Below are 20,624 nucleotides of genomic sequence, written 5' to 3'. Positions count from 1 at the left end.
TTTATCTGTTTCTCACCCACACCTGTCATATTGCTTCTGAAGTTCTAGTCACCATCCACTTGCATTGTGAGGACATAGAGAGCTGAAACATTTTTCTAAAATCTTGAGGGTGAGGAAATGATGAGAGAATTTTCATTTATGGGTGAATGCCTTTAAATAAATAAAATAAATTCACATTAATAAATAAATAGTCTAAATGTAATAGGCATTTCATATAGCATTCATATATTAATATGAAATCTTAAAAAAAATTATAATAATAAATAAATCCACTTATAGGCTATCTGAGTTTAACATATTTCACAATGATTTAGATGTGTTTTTGAACATGGTTTATGTTCCAAGCTGTAAAATTAACACTTTAAAGTTAAGCGTATTTAAGTATTTTATTATTTGTATACAATTTTGTTCATTTCCAATACATTTTTTGATTTTAGACTGCGGTTGAATGTTAGACTTTTATTTTGAAAGGCTTGTAGATGTTGTTGTGATGATGTCATATTGCTGCACCGCGTCTGAGTTTGGCTGGGAAAATGTTTGTGATTTTGAGCGCTTTAGCGTTTAAGGTATCAAAAACAATACAGAACGTTCAAAAGTTCTTTCATTTTTAAGTTACCCCTACAGCATAATATTGGTATTGAGCGAATGTAATATTGTGGTGCTGATTGGATACTTGTTCTCTCGGAAATCGAAACATTTAGAAGTGTTATTTTTCTGTGAGTAAGAAACCGTCATTTATTTTGCCTTCTATTTTCTTGCCATTGATTATCATAATTTGAAACGTGACGAAGATCCGTTTGCAAACGAGCAGGAAAAACTCCAGCTGGAACAACTGAAATCAGCGGAATATAATATTGTACATATGGAGTTTATTAAAGAGGAGAGTGACGACATGAGTGATCCAGAACCACGCAGAGTAAAAAGTGAAGCGACTGAGTTAAAAAGAGGTTGGTGTCTATTTTGGATCGTTCATTAATGGCTCCTGGAAAGCATTAATGTATCAAAGCTTCGGGCAGATCAGGTGAAATAAGGTAGTTTAACATATGCATAACATCGTGTGAGAGAACAGTGTCATGGAAAACGCATCAAATAAAGCAGCAAGTCATGGGTAAAGGCCTATTCAGACCAAATCCGACACGAAACGGAGACGAAAGGTCCGTTTCCATAAAGAAAGAAACGAGTAAAATGAAAATCAATTTCACACCTGTACAGTTGGCGGCGCTATTGAACAAAGTGTAGAAAATGATTCTAGTTCAACCACACGAACCTTTCAGCATGAGCTGTCAGCGCAATGCATGCTATATTTAACGCGTGTATCTAATTTGACATAACTGTTTCATTGTTTCTTACACGTTTTAGATGCATTTTGAGGAATAGCGTCTTCTTGTGCGTGTGATATAAGTAAAGAGCGCCATTGCAAATTTGACATCTGTCCTGTGTCTTTATTTTTTATTTTACTACGAGTGTATGTACCCAACTGCACCTTTTTATGCCAGGATAATATAACACAAGGTACAGTGCTAAAATACACATCAATAATGTGTTTACACCTTTTTCCTAAAAGCAGAAGTGTTCCAAGATTCAGTGTTTTTTCGAATCAGCATATGTTTTTAGTGGAAAATGTGATATATATATTTACCTTTTATTTATTTTTTTTAAATTTCCAACTAAATGTATTGAATATTTTTTGGCTCTATAGTGCTAATGTATTTCAGAGTCAGATTACCATCTTTGACAATTTCTTGTGTGTGACTAGAAAAAGAGCAGCGCACTTGTGTTATATATCCAGGCATTAAAAATAGCAGTCAGATTTAGCAGTTAGTTTGGACTACACTCGTAGAAGGTGAAAAGTCTTTATATTAAATATTTTACTACTGTGGTAAAAATACATATTATATAATAATGTAGGCTTACTTTAAGACAAAACACCAGAAATATTCTTGTAAAATATGAGGCGTCAGCTCATTACATAAATATTCTGAAGTGTTCAAATTTTTTATATAATAATGCATATTTGCATTAAATTCAGTTTTTTTGAATGCGAGACGAGTGATAGAGTACACAAATACATTCCGGTCTCTTTGTTTATGTACAATTCTAATTATTAGTGGACTTTCAATAAAGACTGGATGTAATACAAAAAAGGGTCAGTGAACGGGAACAATTTTAAGTAGCTTATTTTTTGGGGGACGCATCAGCATTCGAATGCTTTTGTTTTTTTGCTGATTGATCAGCACCATTGCGAAATTGGCATGGGTGGATGTTGAGCATGTGTGAAACCAGCAAAAATATAATTGTCAAGCAGCCTTTTTTTAACGCTACACTTTAAACTCAGAGAGACTTAAATTAAAAAAAAAATCACCACTAAAATTACATCCTTGTCCATTGTGAATATTCAGTGTAGTTCTATAGGAAGTACCGCCCACTCACAGGTCACCGCCAAACCAAGCAACTTCTGTTTGGTCAACATGGCAATTCCACGAACAAATTGAACTCTACGCAAAATCAGCGTGAGGAAAGTCTTCGCCACTGGAAGTCTATTGCGCGGATTCCCATTGAGATGTAACTATATTTCAACCGCGGAATTTCATCGTGCAATGGTGCAGTTGAATACAGAAGTTTACATACACTTAGGTTGAAGATCTTAAAATGAATTTTTAACCACTCCAAAGATTTCATATTAGCAAACTGTAGTTTTAGCAAGTCATTTAGTACATCTACTTTGTGCATGACACAAGTAATTTATCCAACAATATTTTACTTGGACAGATTGTTTCACTTTTAATTGACTATATCACAATTCCAGTGGGTTAGAACCAGAAGTTTACATACACTAAGTTAACTGTGCCTGTAAGCAGTTTTGAAAATTCCAGAAAATTATGTCAAGCTTTTAGGCAATTAGCTTCTGGTAGGCTAATTGGAGTCAATTGGAGGTGTACCTGTGGATATATTTTAAGGCCTACCATCAAACTCAGTGCCTTTTTGCTTGACATCATGGGAAAATCAAAGGAAATCAGCCAGAACCTCAGAAAATAAGTGTGGGCCTCCACAAGTCTGGTTCATCCTTTTGAGCAATTTCAAAATGCCTGAAAGTACCATGTTCATCTGTACAAACACCATGGGACCATGCAGCCATCATACTGCTCAGGAAGGAGAAGCATTCTGTCTCCTAGAGATGAACATAGTTTGGTGCGAAAAGTGCAAATCAATCCCAGAACAACAGCAAAGGACCTTGTGAAGATGCTGGAAGAAACAGATAGACGAGTATATTTATCCACAGTAAAGCAAGCCCTATATCAACATAACTTGAAAGGCTGCTCAGCAAGGAAGAAGCCACTGCTCCAAAACCACCATAAAAAAGCAAGACTACAGTTTGCAAGTGCACATGGAGACAAAGATCTTACTTTTTGGTGAAATGTCCTTTGGTCTGATGAAACAAAAATGTAACTTTGGAAATAATGATCATTGTTTTGTTTGGAGGAAAAAGGGTGAGACTTGCAAGCCAAAGAACACCATCCCAACCATGAAGCATGGGGTTGCTTTGCTGCAGGAGAGACTGGTGCACTTCACAAAATAGATGGGATGATGAGGAAGGAAAATTATGTTGAAGCAACATCACAAGACATCAGCCAGGAAGTTAAAGCTCGGTCGCAAATGTGTCTTCCAAATGGACAATGACCCCAAGCATACCTCCAAAGTTGTAGCAAAATGGCTTAAGGACAACCAAGTCAAGGTATTGGAATGGCCATCACAAAGCCCTGACCTCAATCCAATAGAAAATTTGCAAGCAATGAGGCCTACAAACCTGACTAAGTTACACCAGTTCTGTCTGGAGGAATGGGCAAAAATTCCAGCAACTTATTGTGAGAGGCTTGTGGAAGGATACCCAAAATGTTTGATCCAAATTTCATTTCACATTCTTAAAATAAAGTAGTGATCCAAACTGACCTAAGACAGGGAATGTTTTCTATGATTAAATGCCAGGAATTGTGTAAAAATGAGTTTAAATATATTTGGCTAAATTGTATGTAAACTTCTGACTTCAACTGTATGTGTGATCGCGCCTTAACACACTGGATTGTGCAGGAGCAACTCATATCTTAGTGGTCAGTCAGTTTTCTTCACAGTCCAAATGAAAAACAAATGTGACTTACAAAAAAATTAATACATTTGGATAAGTCTGTGGATGATTTTCCTGATTTGCTTCCTGAATCAATTGTTTCTATTCAAAATCTTTTTCACAATGGACATTCACAACAAATATTTGGTCTTGGTATGAATAGGCCTGAAGGGGTGTCCTTAGGGAAGCATTGCAGATTTGACAGGTTCACAGAAGGACGATTTTAAAAGTTTGCCAGGCAGGAAAGTGAAAGGTGTGCGTAGCCAAATTGAAAACGTGTATTTGAAGTCTTAGAATGTTCTTGGTGAATTTAATTTAGTTAACTCCATTCCCTGAAACAATGAGTTAAATATTTTTGAATAAAAAGAAATCAAGACATTTGATATCTCTTAATACATTTTAGATGTTTTATTTTAGTTGTTGTTGCTTTATAGCCAGCTAGTCTAAAAGACATTTCTGAAGCAAAAACGTGTTAAAATCACGTTAAGTTTGACCTATCACTGTCTATATGCAAATTGACCAGTAATCCTTGGCTCACCCTTCGAAAAGGTCAGCAGCAAGGAGGTAAAAATACTTTGAACTTTCAAAAAACAAACTTTGCACGCAAAGTTTGACAGAAGTGCATGACAGCCCTCGTGGTTAACGCTGACGCTTCTCTCCAGATGTATTCAGCGATGTTGACGCGAGTAATGTAGAAATCCTTTAAGGCACGACGTGAAACATCATGTATTATTAATATACAGTGTGCGGTCACATGGCCCATCAGAATTCAGAGTCAATTACACTGACACACATGAATTGTTTTTTGACTATGTACTACGTTCATTTTAGACCTGATTAAAGTGAAAGAGGAAATTCAACTGAACGACGTGGAGGAGCAACAGCAGTATCAGGAGCCTCAAAACCTCATTACCGAAGTGACTGAAAATAATTCATCACAAGGAATAACTCTGAGAACAGAAGCCAACAGTTCTTTCACCTGTCATCAGTGTGGAAAGAGTTTCACACGTAAAGGACACCTTAGGGATCACATGAGAATTCACACTGGAGAGAAGCCGTACACATGTCCTCAATGTGGAAAGAGTTTCACATGTAAAGGAAGCCTTAAAGATCACTTCAGAATTCACACTGGAGAGAAGCCTTTTACCTGCCCTGAGTGTGGATGTAATTTCACACGTCAAGAAGAACTGAAGAGGCACATTAGAATTCACACCGGGGAAAGGCCTTTCACCTGCTCTCAGTGTGGAAAGAGTTTCACAAATTCAGGAGACCTCAAGAGGCACATAAGAATTCACACGGGAGAGAAGCCTTTTACCTGTCCACAATGTGGGAAGAGTTTCACACAAAAAGACGGCCTTAAGGAACATGTAAAAATTCACAGTGGGGAGAAGCTTTGCAAATGCATGCTTTGTGGAAAGAGTTTCACACATCAAAGAAGCCTAAAAAGGCACATGAAAGTTCATTCTGGAGAGAAACTACATCAATGTTCTGAGTGTGGCAGGAGATTTTCAGAGGCGAGCAATCTAAAAACTCATCTGCTCTCTCACTCTGGAGAAAGGCCGTTTAAATGCGATCAGTGTGATAAAACGTTCTTCTTGGCAGTTCACTTAAAGACACACATGAGGATTCATGAAGATGATACGCGTTACGTGTGTTCTTTTTGTGGAAAGAGTTTTTTATGGCAGAATGGTTTTAAAGACCATTTGAAAACACACATCGGTGTGAAAGCTCATGTGTGCACTGAGTGTGGAAGCACCTTTACCAGAGCTGGTGAACTGAAAGTGCACCAAAGGACCCATACTGGTGAGAAACCTTACAAGTGTTCACACTGTGAAAAGAGTTTCACTCAGTCATCAGGCCTGAAAGCACATGAAAGAGTGCATACTGGAGAGAAGCCATACCTCTGCCCGTCATGTGGGAAGACTTTTAACCGATATGGTAATCTAGGAAAACATTTAAAAAAGGCTTGCCCAAAGTTGTCACAGTGAACAGTTCACCTTTAGGTCCAACAGTTTGATGTAATCTTTTTCAAAAAGAGCAATTTGAAAATGTTAACAAAGGAAATTCAAGAGAAGTGTTGGTTTAGATAATATGTGTGCTGGTCTAAAGTGATGTAGGGATCCTTGTATATTGGGGAGTAGCAATAGTTCTAAATAAAGTATGTGTGTGGTAACATTTCTCAAACAATGCCAAGAACAGTCTATTTTTCATTCATATCCATAGCTTCATCGATATACATTTGTTGATCATGGCTCTCAGAGGTGAAGCATGGAGAACTGAAAAGGCTTGCTGCGTACTACAAGACAACTTGAAATTACTAAAAAGGTTCTTTTCCACCATCAATTTGGACGGTTTTCATTGCTGTACCATGTCGGTCTTAACTGAGCCAATGAGCCTAGATACGGTTTCTTATTCTGTTGTGGTGCTGCGTAATCAAGATTAGAATGGACTGACTAGGCCAGTGACCAATCATGAGTTGCCACATCAGTAAAGCCCAAAGTATCCACCTTTTTCCTGAAATCGGAAGTTGCCAATCTTCAGTGTTTTCATTCGCTTCGGCATATATTATATAGAAGGTAATATAATTTTTAAGGTATTAACTTAAAATTGTCCAAAAACATGTGGCTGTACAGTGCTGATGCTTAACAGGGTCGAGAGGTTTTTTTTATTGACAGTGCCTCACCTTGTGTAAATGAAATGGTTCGAGGTTAGTTACTGTTGTTTTTTTATGACAGCCAACAACAGACCAAATTGAACCTGAAATCAATTTTTACTCTAAAACAACTTAAATGATTGTTTTTCCGCACCTGGATCGCTCATTTTGGTAGTTTTTACATTGCGTCTCAAGACCAGAATCAGAAACAGGCATTTAGAATCATCATGGTGCTGCCCAGTGGTTCGGTCTGACACGAACGCTGAATGTCCACGGATAGGACGCGTGATGCAAATCTCATCATCAGCAGAGTGCTAGAGCACTTAACGAGCGCAGTCTAATTTTTCGAACTGCACGTCTTTGAATGCATTCTAGTGACCACAAATTGGCAACACTCACATTCGAGCCGTTGTTGTCAGGAACAAGCGCTAGAAGAACACCGCTACACAACAGGAGACAAAGGTAAAAACAACAACAGTTGATGTGCACGTCAAGAGCACGTGTGTGGGAGGTCAGGAGATACCTGCATTTGTATAACTTGAGTCTGAAGGAATATTAAATACATCTTTATGGATCTAAACTCCTGTAAAGAAATAGTCCAGTCTCATAGCAGTCGTAGCACGCATATGCCAACTGCCTCTGTATGGGCTCACAGTTATATGGAGTATACTTTGATGTTTGACCGTATGCAGACTTAGAGCATTGGCATCAAAATCGAAGTGTACTTTGGGCTTTAAGCTGTTCCATCAGAATGGTTCTCTGTCCTGAGTACAGTTTTCTATTCGTACACCATATAGAACTGTGCTCATATACTGTTTATTGCCGTGCTCAGAACCGTTCATCCTGTCAATGGAAAAGTGCTCAAAGGAAAAACGGTCAGAAACTTACTGTATAGATGAACAAGTGATTGTTGGTGCCAGAGGGGCTGGTTTGAGTATATCTGTAACTGGGATTTTTACACATAACAGTCTCTAGAACAGGGGTGGGCAACTATTTTGGTAAAGAGGCCACATCAGGCATTCCGTTTGAGATACAATGTTCTGCATTGATTTGGTTTTTGTAACTTTTAAGCCCAAAAATAGTTGTGTACTCAATTTTCTGAAGTGTATCTGTGACTAGAGAGACTATTCTGCAATTGCCTAAAGTATTGTATTGCTCTACAAAGGTAGATACTTTTCTATCAGGCATTGAATAATTAAATAAAGGCTGAGCTTATAAATGTATTTTGCCATCTCTACTTCCCTGTTAATATATTATTCAATTCAATCTCTACATCAGGGGTCTGTTTTAATAATAATAATAAAAATAAAAAAATAGAGTTTTCTTGATTTTTTTTCTAAAACATTACCCGTTTACATGCTAAAAGGATCATGATGCGGGTCTCCTCGATGGTTTGACTTTCAGCACACAACTGAATAACACCGGCTGCATGACTATGATAAATGATTACTGCAAGAGTTAGATTAACATACAGGTGTGAAGGGACTTCAACATTTCTACATTGCCAAATAAAAAATATATATACATATTCATCTCTGGCTTGCTTTTGCTCGTATGTTCATTGCATTCATTTTATATTAATTTAATCACTGAGAAGGTTTACCTGCAAAACATCACAAGCAGCCTCAAGAATGGACACAGAGTAGCCGTATAACACTTTTCCTTGAGCAGAATATTGCACTACAGATCACTAAATTTGTTCAAAGGGGAAAGCAAGATAGAAAAAGCGCAATAGCGTGCAAGTATAAAGTATAACATTAGGCAGAATATTTCCAATTTGCGCAAGTAAATCTCAAACTGGGGGTGTTGCGTCTATTATTTGGCAACCCTGAGCATGTTAAACGCTTGTGGAGACGCGTTAGGTCCCAATGCAAGTTAACAAATATGCAATGAAAAATAAAAACCCTTTTACAATAAATGAGCCGTGGGCCACATTAAACCATGTGGAGGGCCTGATACTGCACGGTATGTTGCCCATGTCTGCTCTAGAATTTAATCCAAATGGTGTCAAAAACAAAAAACATCCAGTGAGTGTTCTGTGGATGGAAATGCCTTGTTGATGAGAGAGGTCAAAAGAGAATGGTCAGACTGGTTCAAACTGACAAAGTCTACGGTAGCTCAGATAACCACTCTGTACAATTGTGGTGAGAAGAATTTCATCTCAGAATGCTGTTTTGGTGGCACGAGGGGTCCTACACAATATTAGGCAGGTGGTTTTATTGTGGTTGATCGGTGTAATTATTACACCCATGCATAGAGATTAGGGTTTGTATTGTGTATTGTTGTTTCATGTTCAATACATGCTGTTCATTTATCTCCTCGGTTTTATGCATTATTACTACTGTTAACATTTCATTATTCTCTGTTAGTGATTCATCAGGATTACCGTAAACACTATAAATTATGCAAAATTATGCAAGTGTATTTTCTTTTATTTCTCATTTAAACCAGCATACATCTGTAATATTTGCACATTTCTGGTTCATGTTAAATCAGCCAAACCTTAAATAACAGCATTTAAGAGTTGGCAAGATTGTCAAGTCAAATTCCAAGCTTTTAAATAAAAAAAAATAAAAAACATTTATTTCTCAAATGAGAAGCTTAAAATGAACTAGCTAGCTGTTCCAGGTTAAAAATGAAAACATAAAAAAAAAATATTATGGTCATTGGGATTGGTCACAGTGAGCTGTGAATTATTGGTTATCAGTATTGGCCCTAGATATTCCATATCTGCATTTCTAGTTATTAGCATAAACATGATTGCAACTTTGAGCTGTTGATGGCACTAGAGGGTCGAGATAGAGACACAAAATTAGCTATGGGATAAGTTTAAGCTGTCCTCTATCATTGGCAAAAGAAGAAGAAACTGACAGATGCAAGGTATTGTCATGGCATGGTTGAAATGTCTACTTTCCTGGAATAACACTACACATTTTGGATGTTTACTTTAATTGACATAAATTCAGATCATAGAGCACACTAATAATGAGCTAATAGCTAGAATCAAGAGTATTAGATAAAGGAGACATCTAAAAATGTGTAGTGTTCGTGGTACTTCAGGAAAGGTTTGAGAAATACTGGTCTAAATCATTGCTGAGATGCAACCTCAGAGCCTTTTTGACATCTTGCCATGAAATTTGTACAGAAGAATGGTTTGAAATATCAAAAATCTTTTACAACATTTTGGCCAGCATGGGCTGAAGATGATCTGGCCCAAATTTGGAAAAGATGGGATGAACACTGTAGGTCAGGAGGAGTAAAGGCTGATTATACTTCTGCATCAAACGTGCTACATGTTGGTTGGTGTGTCTGCATCATTCTGTGAGTACACAACCAAAATGCTAACAATATGTTTCATAAATAAAAGCAATGCAAGAAATGTAAATTCTTGATTCAAAAGTATTTATTAAATTATTGTAACATCAAAAATGAGTTCAAAGTATGCGAATGTGTTGAAATGTAGACACATATTTACTATAGCCTACATTGCTGGTAGAAAATAAATGAGGAAATTATATGCTTGCCTTTGAGTCGCTTAAATAGTAATACATAAATATTTTGCCATACTTTGATGTTCCGTGCCAAAATTTGATATGCTCTGATTTTACAACTAGGATGAAACAAAATGTAATTTGTTTAATCCCCAAGCCTACAGAACATACTTTTATTGATACTTGGAGACCTATCATCTTATTGAATAATGATTATAAAACATTTTGTTTGCCATAAAATTTTAATTAGTCCTAGATTGAATAATTAATGAAAAACCAATTTAGTTTTTAAAATAATTTGTGTTTTATCTGCAGGGTGGGAAGGGTTACTTTTGAAATTTATTCCACTACAGATTACAGAATACATGCTGTAAAATGTAATTTGTAACATATTCTGTTAGATTACTCAAGGTTGTTTTGACTATAAAAACTCTGCCAGTAAAGAAAGACAAAATACACATGTTAAAAATACATTCTCTGAAAAAATATCTTATGCAGTGTTGTTTCTAAAACAAGATATAACAAACTGATCTTGTTTTAAGGATCTTGTTTTAGATATTTTTTTTTACAGGAAAACTATTATCAAAGATCTTAATAGAAAAAATAAATTATGATCCAACTTGAATTTTTTTTTTTTATAAGAAACAATATGTTCGTGCCCGGTAACATGTGCATGTAAAATGGCTAGAAGTAGTATTTTAGCTTAGCGTAAAGCTGACAATTTACACAAGGTTTATTTCTATTTCTTCTGCTCCAAATTTACTTCAAACGTATTTCTTTGTCTGCTCGTATGAATGTAACACATCATAAGAAAGTGTTTCACGGCATTTACAAGGAGCAGATAAAAGGTCCAGAGTTCATTTCAAGTGTGCTATTTGCATTTGGAATCCGTTGCAGTCAACGACTGTATATGAATATATACAGTGAGGAAAATAAGTATTTGAACACCCTGCTATTTTGCAAGTTCTCCCACTTAGAAATCATGGAGGGGTCTGAAACTGTCATCGTAGGTGCATGTCCACTGTGAGAGACATAATCTAAAAAAAAAAAATCCAGAAATCACAATGTATGATTTTTTAACTATTTATTTGTATGATACAGCTGCAAATAAGTATTTGAACACCTGAGAAAATCAATGTTAATATTTGGTACAGTAGCCTTTGTTTGCAATTAAACGTTTCCTGTAGTTTTTCACCAGGTTTGCACACACTACAGGAGGGATTTTGGCCCACTCCTCCACACAGATCTTCTATAGATCAGTCAGGTTTCTGGGCTGTCGCTGAGAAACACGGAGTTTGAGCTCCCTCCAAAGATTCTCTATTGGGTTTAGGTCTGGAGACTGGCTAGGCCACGCCAGAACCTTGATATGCTTCTTACAGAGCCACTCCTTGGTTATCCTGGCTGTGTGCTTCGGGTCATTGTCATGTTGGAAGACCCAGACTCGATCCATCTTCAATGCTCTAACTGAGGGAAGGAGGTTGTTCCCCAAAATCTCGCAATACATGGCCCCAGTCATCCTCTCCTTAATACAGTGCAGTCAGCCCTGTCCCATGTGCAGAAAAACACCCCCAAAGCATGATGCTACCACCCCCATGCTTCACAGTAGGGATGGTGTTCTTGGGATGGTACTCATCATTCTTCTTCCTCCAAACACGGTTAGTGGAATTATGACCAAAAAGTTCTATTTTGGTCTCATCTGACCACATGACTTTCTCCCATGACTCCTCTGGATCATCCAAATGGTCATTGGCAAACTTAAGACGGGCCTTGACATGTGCTGGTTTAAGCAGAGGAACCTTCCGTGCCATGCATGATTTCAAACCGTGGCGTCTTAGTGTATTACCAACAGTAACCTTGGAAGCGGTGGTCCCAGCTCTTTTCAGGTCATTGACCAGCTCCTCCCGTGTAGTTCTGGGCTGATTTCTCACCTTTCTTAGGATCATTGAGACCCCACGAGGTGAGATCTTGCATGGAGCCCCAGTCCGAGGGAGATTGACAGTCATGTTTAGCGTCTTCCATTTTCTAATGATTACTCCAATAGTGGACCTTTTTTCACCAAGCTGCTTGGCAATTTCCCGTAGCCCTTTCCAGCCTCGTGGAGGTGTACAATTTTGTCTCTAGTGTCTTTGGACAGCTCTTTGGTCTTGGCCATGTTAGTAGTTGGATTCTTACTGATTGTATGGGGTGGACAGGTGTCTTTATGCAGCTATCGACCTCAAACAGGTGCATCTAATTTAGGATAATAAATGGAGTGGAGGTGGACATTTTAAAGGCAGACTAACAGGTCTTTGAGGGTCAGAATTCTAGCTGATAGACAGGTGTTCAAATACTTATTTGCAGCTGTATCATACAAATAAATAGTTAAAAAATCATACATTGTGATTTCTGGATTTTTTTTTTAGATTATGTCTCTCACAGTGGACATGCACCTACGATGGCAATTTCAGACCCCTCCATGATTTCCAAGTGGGAGAACTTGCAAAATAGCAGGGTGTTCAAATACTTATTTTCCTCACTGTATGTATATTTGGATATGAGATCCAAAGAGCTGTCACTATCAGTGAAGCAAGCCATCATTAGGCTGAAAAATCAAAACAAACCCATCAGAGAGATGGCAAAAATATTAGGTGTGGCCAAATCAACTGTTTGGAACATTCTTAAAAAGAAAGAACGCACCGGTGAGCTCAGCAACACCAAAAGTCCCGGAAGACCACGGAAAACAACTGTGGTGGATGACCGAAGAATTCTTTCCCTGGTGAAGAAAACACCCTTCACAACAGTTGGCCAGATCAAGAACACTCTCCAGGAGGTATGTGTGTCAAAGTCAACAATCAAGAGAAGACTTCACCAGAGTGAATACAGAGGGTTCACCACAAGATGTAAACCATTGGTGAGCCTCAAAAACAGGAAGGCCAGATTAGAGTTTGCCAAACAACATTTAAAAAAGCCTTCACAGTTCTGGAACAGCATCCTATGGACAGATGAGACAAAGATCAACTTGTACCAGAGTGATGGGAAGAGAAGAGTATGGAGAAGGAAAGGAACTGCTCATGATCCAAAGCATACCACCTCATCAGTGAAGCATGGTGGTGGTAGTGTCATGGCGTGGGCATGTATGGCTGCCAATGGAACTGGTTCTCTTGTATTTATTGATGATGTGACTGCTGACAAAAGCAGCAGGATGAATTCTGAAGTGTTTCGGGCAATATTATCTGCTCATATTCAGCCAAATGCTTCAGAACTCATTGGACGGCGCTTCACAGTACAGATGGACAATGACTCGAAGTATACTGCGAAAGCAACCAAAGAGTTTTTTAAGGGAAAGAAGTGGAATGTTATGCAATGGCCAAGTCAATCACCTGACCTGAATCTGATTGAGCATGCATTTCACTTGCTGAAGCCAAAACTGAAGGGAAAATGCCCCAAGAACAAGCAGGAACTGAAGACAGTTGCAGTAGAGGCCTGGCAGAGCATCACCAGGGATGAAACCCAGCGTCTGGTGATGTCTATGCGTTCCAGACTTCAGGCTGTAATTGACTGCAAAGGATTTGCAACCAAGTATTAAAAAGTGAAAGTTTGATTTATGATTGTTAATCTGTCCCATTACTTTTGGTCCCTTAAAAAGTGGGAGGCACATATACAAACTGTTGTAATTGCTACACCGTTCACCTGATTTGGATGTAAATACCCAAATTAAAGCTGAAAGTCTGCAGTTAAAGCACATCTTGTCCGTTTCATTTCAAATCCATTGTGGTGGTGTATAGAGCTAAAAAGATTAGAATTGTGTCGATGTCCCAATATTTATGGACCTGACTGTATATATAAAGGTTTTCCATCTGAAAGGACAAAATATTAAATGAAATTAACAACAATAAAATGTAAAGTAATCTCTTCAGTAATCAAAATACTTTTTTAATGTAACTGTATAATATTACCAATGATTTAAATTGTATCTGTAGTGGAATACAGTTACTAATATTTTAAATACGTAATCCTGATGCATGTATTCCGTTACTCCCCAACCCTGTTTATCTCTGACTTTATTGCATAATACATTTCTTTAAGTGCATAACTTAATATCTTGTTTATTAAGTTATGCACAGATAATTTCAATTAACATTTTACTTTTTTGATAATGCCTACATCTGCCATGGATGGTCCTGTGATTTTGTTAGTTAGTGGTCAAATACAGAGATCAGCCAATTATTAGACATATTGATCGATTTGTCTCGTGGTTACGTTTTCAAATCTAGTTGCAAGTTATAATTCACCCTAATTCAACTCTTTATTTTAATAAACCTAGATTGCATCTGACCGGTGACTAGGGATTGCGCAACTGATTTTGAATAATTGACTAGTCGTGCCCATTAGTGGTGTCGAATTTGACTAGTTGTGATGCTATTCAACATAAGTGTCTTAACATATCAAGTGTAGCCTGGACTAACTCTAGCTGCAGGCAGTTCCCCCTCCTCTTGCATTCCACCACCTAACCATACTCCATCTTGAAGTACTGAATCGTCTGAAGCAACGATTCAGTAATATTCATCAGGAAAGCGCTACCTGATTGGTCACAGAAACTATAACCAAATCTTAACACCTAAACCTAACAAATCAGCTAGAGCTTTGCTTATATGAATTAGCCTTTCCCTGCCATCCTATGTTTCGGAAATCCGCCACCTGCTGTATTTCCAACTGATGCATTTTGTAAATTACCTGGAAAGCAACTAGTTGGCTTCAGGCTGAAATTGTCGACTACATTAGTTAGTTGACTTGTCTATGCCAGAAGCTTGTGGGTGTGTGAGCCAAGACAAATGATCGATTGCATGAGATCTGTAAAAAAAAATTCATGTTTTGGCTGAGAACAGATATTTATTACTATAGGGGTATTTACCCTTGACATTTTTTGAAAACAGAATATTTAAGAACATTTACACCATAGAATACACCAATTTTGGTAATTTTTTCAAGAATGGGAGATGATGAAAGCCATTTCAAAAAGTGGTGGGGACAAAACTGGCTCAAGCTAATCCCACCCATAAATGACACCTATGATTGTGGAAATCCTATGTGCATTGTTATAACCTAAAATGTTACAATTATTCCAGACAGTAATTACATTCATCCTTTGAACTATTTTCATTTGGGGGCTTTTCACGGAAAATGCTGATCAATGTGATTAATTCAATTAATTGTCATACACTCAAAAAATATTTTTGCCTATTTTTAAGATTTATCCATTTCAGTTGAATAACAAAATTTCCATCTAATTGAATTGCCTAATCTTTAACAATTTTTTTTTTTTTATAAATCTTACAAAATGAAAGTTTTATTAATTACATTTTCTCCAAGACTTTTCAATTCAATTAGATGGGAATTTGTTATTCAATTGTAATGGATAAATCTTAAAAATAGGCTAAAATATTTTTGGAGTGTAGCATGTAAATATTTCCATTATTTATTTTAATCAATTGACAGCCCTAATCATAAAAACATGCCTTCCTAATGAAAAGGTTGATATTATAAACAATTTCCAAGACACCCAATTTAGAAAGCATCACAAGACAAGCTGCTTTGTAATCATAAATTTAAAGATTTATTACTGTATAACAAAACCAGGAACTTTTTGTGTGGTCAGATGGAGAACAATTGCTTACAGATAAATTGGTTTGCATTACAGGACTTGACAGTCATGCTGGTGTGACGTGACATGGATGAGTTTTGTTGTGTGTGTGTGTGTGTGTGTAAGGCTCATTAATCAGAGAGTAATGTCATAATGCGCAGTTCATTTCCATCTAGTGTGTGTACATGTTTCTGATACATATACTTCTATTGGCATGTATGCATAAATGGCCATCTTGTTCTACACACATAGTTCCGTTAAAAAGCATTGGTATACAATATTTTTCTTATTTACAATCATTGGAAAGAGAGAGAGAGAAAAAAAAAATAAAAATCACCATTTCTCGCAGAGAAGATTAGTAAAAAAGTGACGAAGTCACCATAAAAGAGTAAGCAACTCCTAGGAGTTAGTCTTTCAAATTTCCACTAAATTTCTAGTTTTTATACAGGCCTGAAGCCCTGATTTACTGAAGAGACACAGTATTACTTTAAGTGCCCTATCTACAACAGTTAATCGTGGTATTACTAGTGTGTACCGTAAAACACAATTTACGTGAACGCATTTTATTTTTATTTTTTAAATCGATTTAAAACGTCTGTCGTAGCTTTTCTCACATAAAAGATATGGTAACTAAAAACAAAAATCTAAATATTCATAGTTTCGTCATTGGTAAAGACAGTTAACATTGCAATACTAGTGTTGAATTACATAGGCATCGGTTTAAGGTAAATAAATGTTAAACAGTCAGTAATCAGTAATGAACTGCTCTTAAAACGCTAGTGAAAATCTTGAACGGGTGAGGCACGGTCGAGCACAGGTCACTCTTGTGTGTTCTCTTAAAGGGATCGGTTGAGTTCTTATTGGTGGACTTATTGGCAGGAAGTGGCATCATACATTGCATCTCTTGCAGAGCATTTGACTGGATACTGTGCTGAGTGCTGTGTTCTCCCAGAAATTTTAATTCTGTCATTATTTACTCTCCCTCATGTCATGTCAAACCTATATGCAGTTATTTTTACAGAAGAGATTTTTTTTAAAGAATCTTTACAGTGACCACATCTGTCAAGCTCCAAAAGGGCAGATTATGATTCTGAAGCCATTCAAAATCTTTGTGTCAAATATAAGATGTTAGTCACTAAAAATACTGCCCTTTATTGAAGCTCGTGCCTACCCAACAATCAAGACCACAATAAAAAATGGGGCATAATCTTCGGTTACTACTAACACCAGAACAAACACTGTTTTAGACCATTTTTTAATGCACTTCTATGTGAAAGCAATAGCTCAATTGAGCGTTGCCAGCTTTTAGACCCACTAATTCGTGCAAATAATTCCAGGTGCACGCGCTTTCAGAGTACGCATGGTTAGAACAATCGAGCAGCACACGTTAATTGCGAGCACTCTGCTGAGTATGAAATTTGCATCACAATTCTTGTCTGCAGACGCCTAGCATTCATGTCTAAACAAGAAACACTTTAGGCTTCATATTATGACAACTAGTTTGAATATATATTAACTTTCCTCACACAAAGCTATTATATGACTTTGGAAGACTTGGAAGAGTAAAGATTTAGTCATTTATGATATAAGGTACAATACTTTTTAAGTCTTATGTGTTTTTATTAGCTTGACAAATGTGGTCATTTTATAAAAAAGAGCTATGTCATCATTGTTAAACTTCTATAGTTGTGTTCCACTGAAAAATGATGAGCATACGGGTTATAAATGACATAGGGGTGAACAAACGATGACCATATTTGTTTTTGTTTGAGGTATTCAATTAAAGTGGTCATCTCGCATAATCTATGGCGAGTGCAGTCTCAGAGTTGTGTGTCGTAGTAGTCCACTGGCTGCTCACTCTTTTCTGGTCTCTGTTGGTCCTGCTGATGTTGTTTCATGATCTCCTTCACCTCCTCCTCCAGCTCTGGTGGTATGATGAACTGGTCGTCAGGGTCGGGTTGAGCGGGAGCCGTGAAATAACCTCCTGGTTTTTTCGGAGGAGCTTCGGTTGCCACTTCAATCAAGTTGTGGCTCTGTTCCTGTGGCGCCACAGAGCCGTTTCCTTTTCGCTTCCCCAAGGTCTTCGTCCATGCGTCTGTTCCTGCAGGGTTCCTGCTATTGTCTCCTTGTTTCTGTGCTTCTTCCTTGTCATTCTCTTCCAGTATCTCCGGCACAGGCTCCGAAACCTTCTCTGGAACTTCAGGGGTGCAGGGTGGAGCAGGCGGAGGTGGTAGCAGGTGGCCCAGACAGTGGACGTCAGCTTCTACTTCCACTCGACTGCCATTGGAGAAGACACCAGCGATGGGTTCCTCATCCTCGCTGTCCAGACCATTGTCCGAGAGTGCGCTGGAGAAGGTGGCGCTGGAGAGTTGCCTCTGGAAGGAGCTGGTGGCGTTGGGGACGAGGTGAAGCATGCAGCAGGGCAAGCGTGGGTTCTGCTGTAGCTGCGAAGGTTGGCTTTGAGGATGAAGGTGCAGGTGAGCGTCCTGGAGCAGGGGGTCATCCGAGGATGCAGTAGAACCCACTTCAGAGCTCATCTCAGAAGCGCTGACCTCAGAACTGATCTCGCTGCAGGAGGATGGAGGCATGCCGGTGGAGGACGGTGGGAACAGGCCTGGACCGGGGCTGGGCGGAGGCTGCGGCGGTGGATGGAGACTTGCGGAGCCTGGCTCAGAAGATGCCGAGCAGCAAAAGCAGCAGCAATCTTCAGCGACATTAAGATGCACCACCACAGCGCTCAGGCTGTCTGTGCAGCCATACGCTTGCGCTAACGTGCAAAGCTTCTTGGCGGCTGCCAGCGCGTCGGGCACTTTTCGTACAGCTTCAACTGCCTCGCAGGGGTCCAGGACCTCAAAGATACCTCTGCTGCCCAGGATAAAGAACTCATCTCTGGGTGTTAGCGGGAGCGTGTTGACATACGGACGAGGCAGGACCGCCGGATAGAGGAACGAGTAGCCCATGATGCGTGTGGAGTCCGTTACTCCGTTCACTTTGTTGTCCTGATTAAAGAGAGAGATGGAATGTTGTCAGTTCAGTTCTATTTCCTTTCAAATTTGTACTTGGGTGATTAAATCTAACTATTTGAATTGTTAAGCTTCATGTTGAATAATAGTCAGGTTCCATAAGTAAAAATCCCATTCATTTTCTCCATAGCCGTACTGATTTTTAATGATAACTTCTAAACTTTTGAAGACAGAACTACCGTGAGCTCCGTTAATGTTCACGTCTACACAGTTGACCAATCTGTAGAGTTACCTCGGTGATGATAGCTTTGTGCTGCCGCACACGCTCGTACTCCTCTTTGATACTGATGTTGTGGAGCACTGACAGTGGAAGTGCTTTGCCGTTGCGACACAGCACCACCTGACACTTCCCCACATTCGCCGCAGTGAGGGTGAAGCAGCCTGCCGGGTCTGTCGGGTCATGACGGATGTGACAGAGTGCTGCCGAACCGCCCAGTTTCTGCCCTGCTGTGCCTAACTTCCTGTACAGCAAAGAAGAAAATATTTGTTTTTATCAAACTTCCTTCCATGCCAATATCACTTGGTGCATTTACATTAAATCGTGTTTCTTTAGACTGTCGATTGTGCCGACAGTATTGGATGAGTTTGCTTTACCTCTGCATGACCAGAAAAGTGTTGGTCATGTAGTCTTCTTCACTCTTGGTTCTGTGTAGCTCCTCTGCTAGTACATCATTCATGGTACACTGCATTAAATACGGCACCTCCACGTTCCTGTCACCATCAAATACACCGTACAGAGCCTCTCTGTTGCCACAGAAACTGTTCACTGACAGTGCCGCCACGCACAGTCTGTACAATACAAACAGCACACTTCAGAACACAGCCAAGAACTGTCTGAAGTTTCAAACATTACTGAAATATTCAAGTTGACATAAGAGATACGCATTTATCTATTAAGATACTCACTTGTTCTTGACACCTGATGCTTCGGTGTAGCCGTGACTCCAGACAGCCGGCCCTCCTGTGGTCTCATTGGCTGAGAACGATGAGGGGGGCGGGTCGATTCGGAAACAGCGGATGTTACTGAAGGTTGAAAGTTCAGTAACAATTAGGGTCAAATGGCCGATCCGGGGCAATGAATCATAAGACGTCATACATGGTAGAAATAAACAGTTAATAACAATGTTCAGTTGCTGTTGTTCTCACACACAAACAGGGTCCAAAATGAACACAGCAAATGGGCTTTGACAAGTAAATACATTTCGGCCAATTTGGTATAATTTGCAATGTTAGAGCTATAGTCTGACCATCTCCCAAACTTTTCTTTTGGTTGTCTTGAACTCCAATTGGTGACAATCGAGGAACAAAATCAGCTAAATATAATTTTTTTGTCATTAGAACAACAAAACACGTGAAAAATGCTGTTTCATGGCCAGTCAATTTATGCTACCTATCACAGGTGTGAAATATAATTTGTTAAGGACCCTAAACACAAGCGTCCAGATGGTGTCTTACTTGAGCTGCTCAAGGGTTTTGTGGTCCAGATTCAAGCGAGGGTTGCCGGTCAGATCCAGCTCTTGAAGTTTAGGAGGCAAACTGTCAGGTAATGTGATCTCACTCAACTCATTACAGCTCAGATCCACACACTACACACACAAACACATGTATTACATACAGTCACAGTTCACAGAGGTTGATTCAGGGCAGTATTTACTGTGAAAAAGGTAGCAAACCGCTGTAAAGAAAGGTAAACTGGCAAAACACTTGTGAAAACTAA

The 20,624-nt window shown here is 38.6% G+C and overlaps 2 protein-coding genes across 2 annotated transcripts in view; one reads left to right on the top strand and one right to left on the bottom strand.

Annotated features, from left to right (window-relative positions):
• The first annotated feature begins 535 nt into the window (after positions 1-535).
• LOC127644842 (gastrula zinc finger protein XlCGF57.1-like) lies at positions 536-8,557 on the top strand. Its single transcript, XM_052128243.1, has 2 exons — positions 536-947; positions 4,952-8,557. The coding sequence occupies exons 1-2, from the start codon at positions 863-865 to the stop codon at positions 6,106-6,108; spliced, it is 1,242 nt and encodes a 413-aa protein (XP_051984203.1). The 5' UTR covers positions 536-862; the 3' UTR covers positions 6,109-8,557.
• Positions 8,558-15,840: 7,283 nt separating this feature from the next.
• The window catches only part of LOC127645251 (PH domain leucine-rich repeat-containing protein phosphatase 1-like), a 53,351-nt gene continuing 48,567 nt past the window's right edge, over positions 15,841-20,624 (bottom strand). The window contains exons 13-17 of the mRNA XM_052128807.1: positions 20,363-20,493; positions 19,814-19,930; positions 19,502-19,696; positions 19,140-19,368; positions 15,841-18,883 (exon numbers count right to left, since the gene is read on the bottom strand). Of these exons, the coding sequence (XP_051984767.1) occupies positions 17,705-18,883; positions 19,140-19,368; positions 19,502-19,696; positions 19,814-19,930; positions 20,363-20,493 (1,851 nt within the window). The 3' untranslated portion in view covers positions 15,841-17,704. The remainder of the gene's footprint in view (positions 18,884-19,139; positions 19,369-19,501; positions 19,697-19,813; positions 19,931-20,362; positions 20,494-20,624) is intronic.

The sequence above is a fragment of the Xyrauchen texanus genome, chromosome 6 (genome assembly GCF_025860055.1).
Source record: "Xyrauchen texanus isolate HMW12.3.18 chromosome 6, RBS_HiC_50CHRs, whole genome shotgun sequence".
Taxonomy (NCBI): domain Eukaryota; kingdom Metazoa; phylum Chordata; class Actinopteri; order Cypriniformes; family Catostomidae; genus Xyrauchen; species Xyrauchen texanus.
This window is presented reverse-complemented; position numbering and strand designations above follow the sequence as displayed.

Coding starts and splice junctions, on each gene's coding strand:
- LOC127644842 (XM_052128243.1), top strand. CDS start 863: ATGGAGTTTATTAAAGAGGAGAGTGACGACATGAGTGATCCAGAACCA. Junction 948..4,951: donor AGCGACTGAGTTAAAAAGAG/GTTGGTGTCTAT, acceptor CGTTCATTTTAG/ACCTGATTAAAGTGAAAGAG.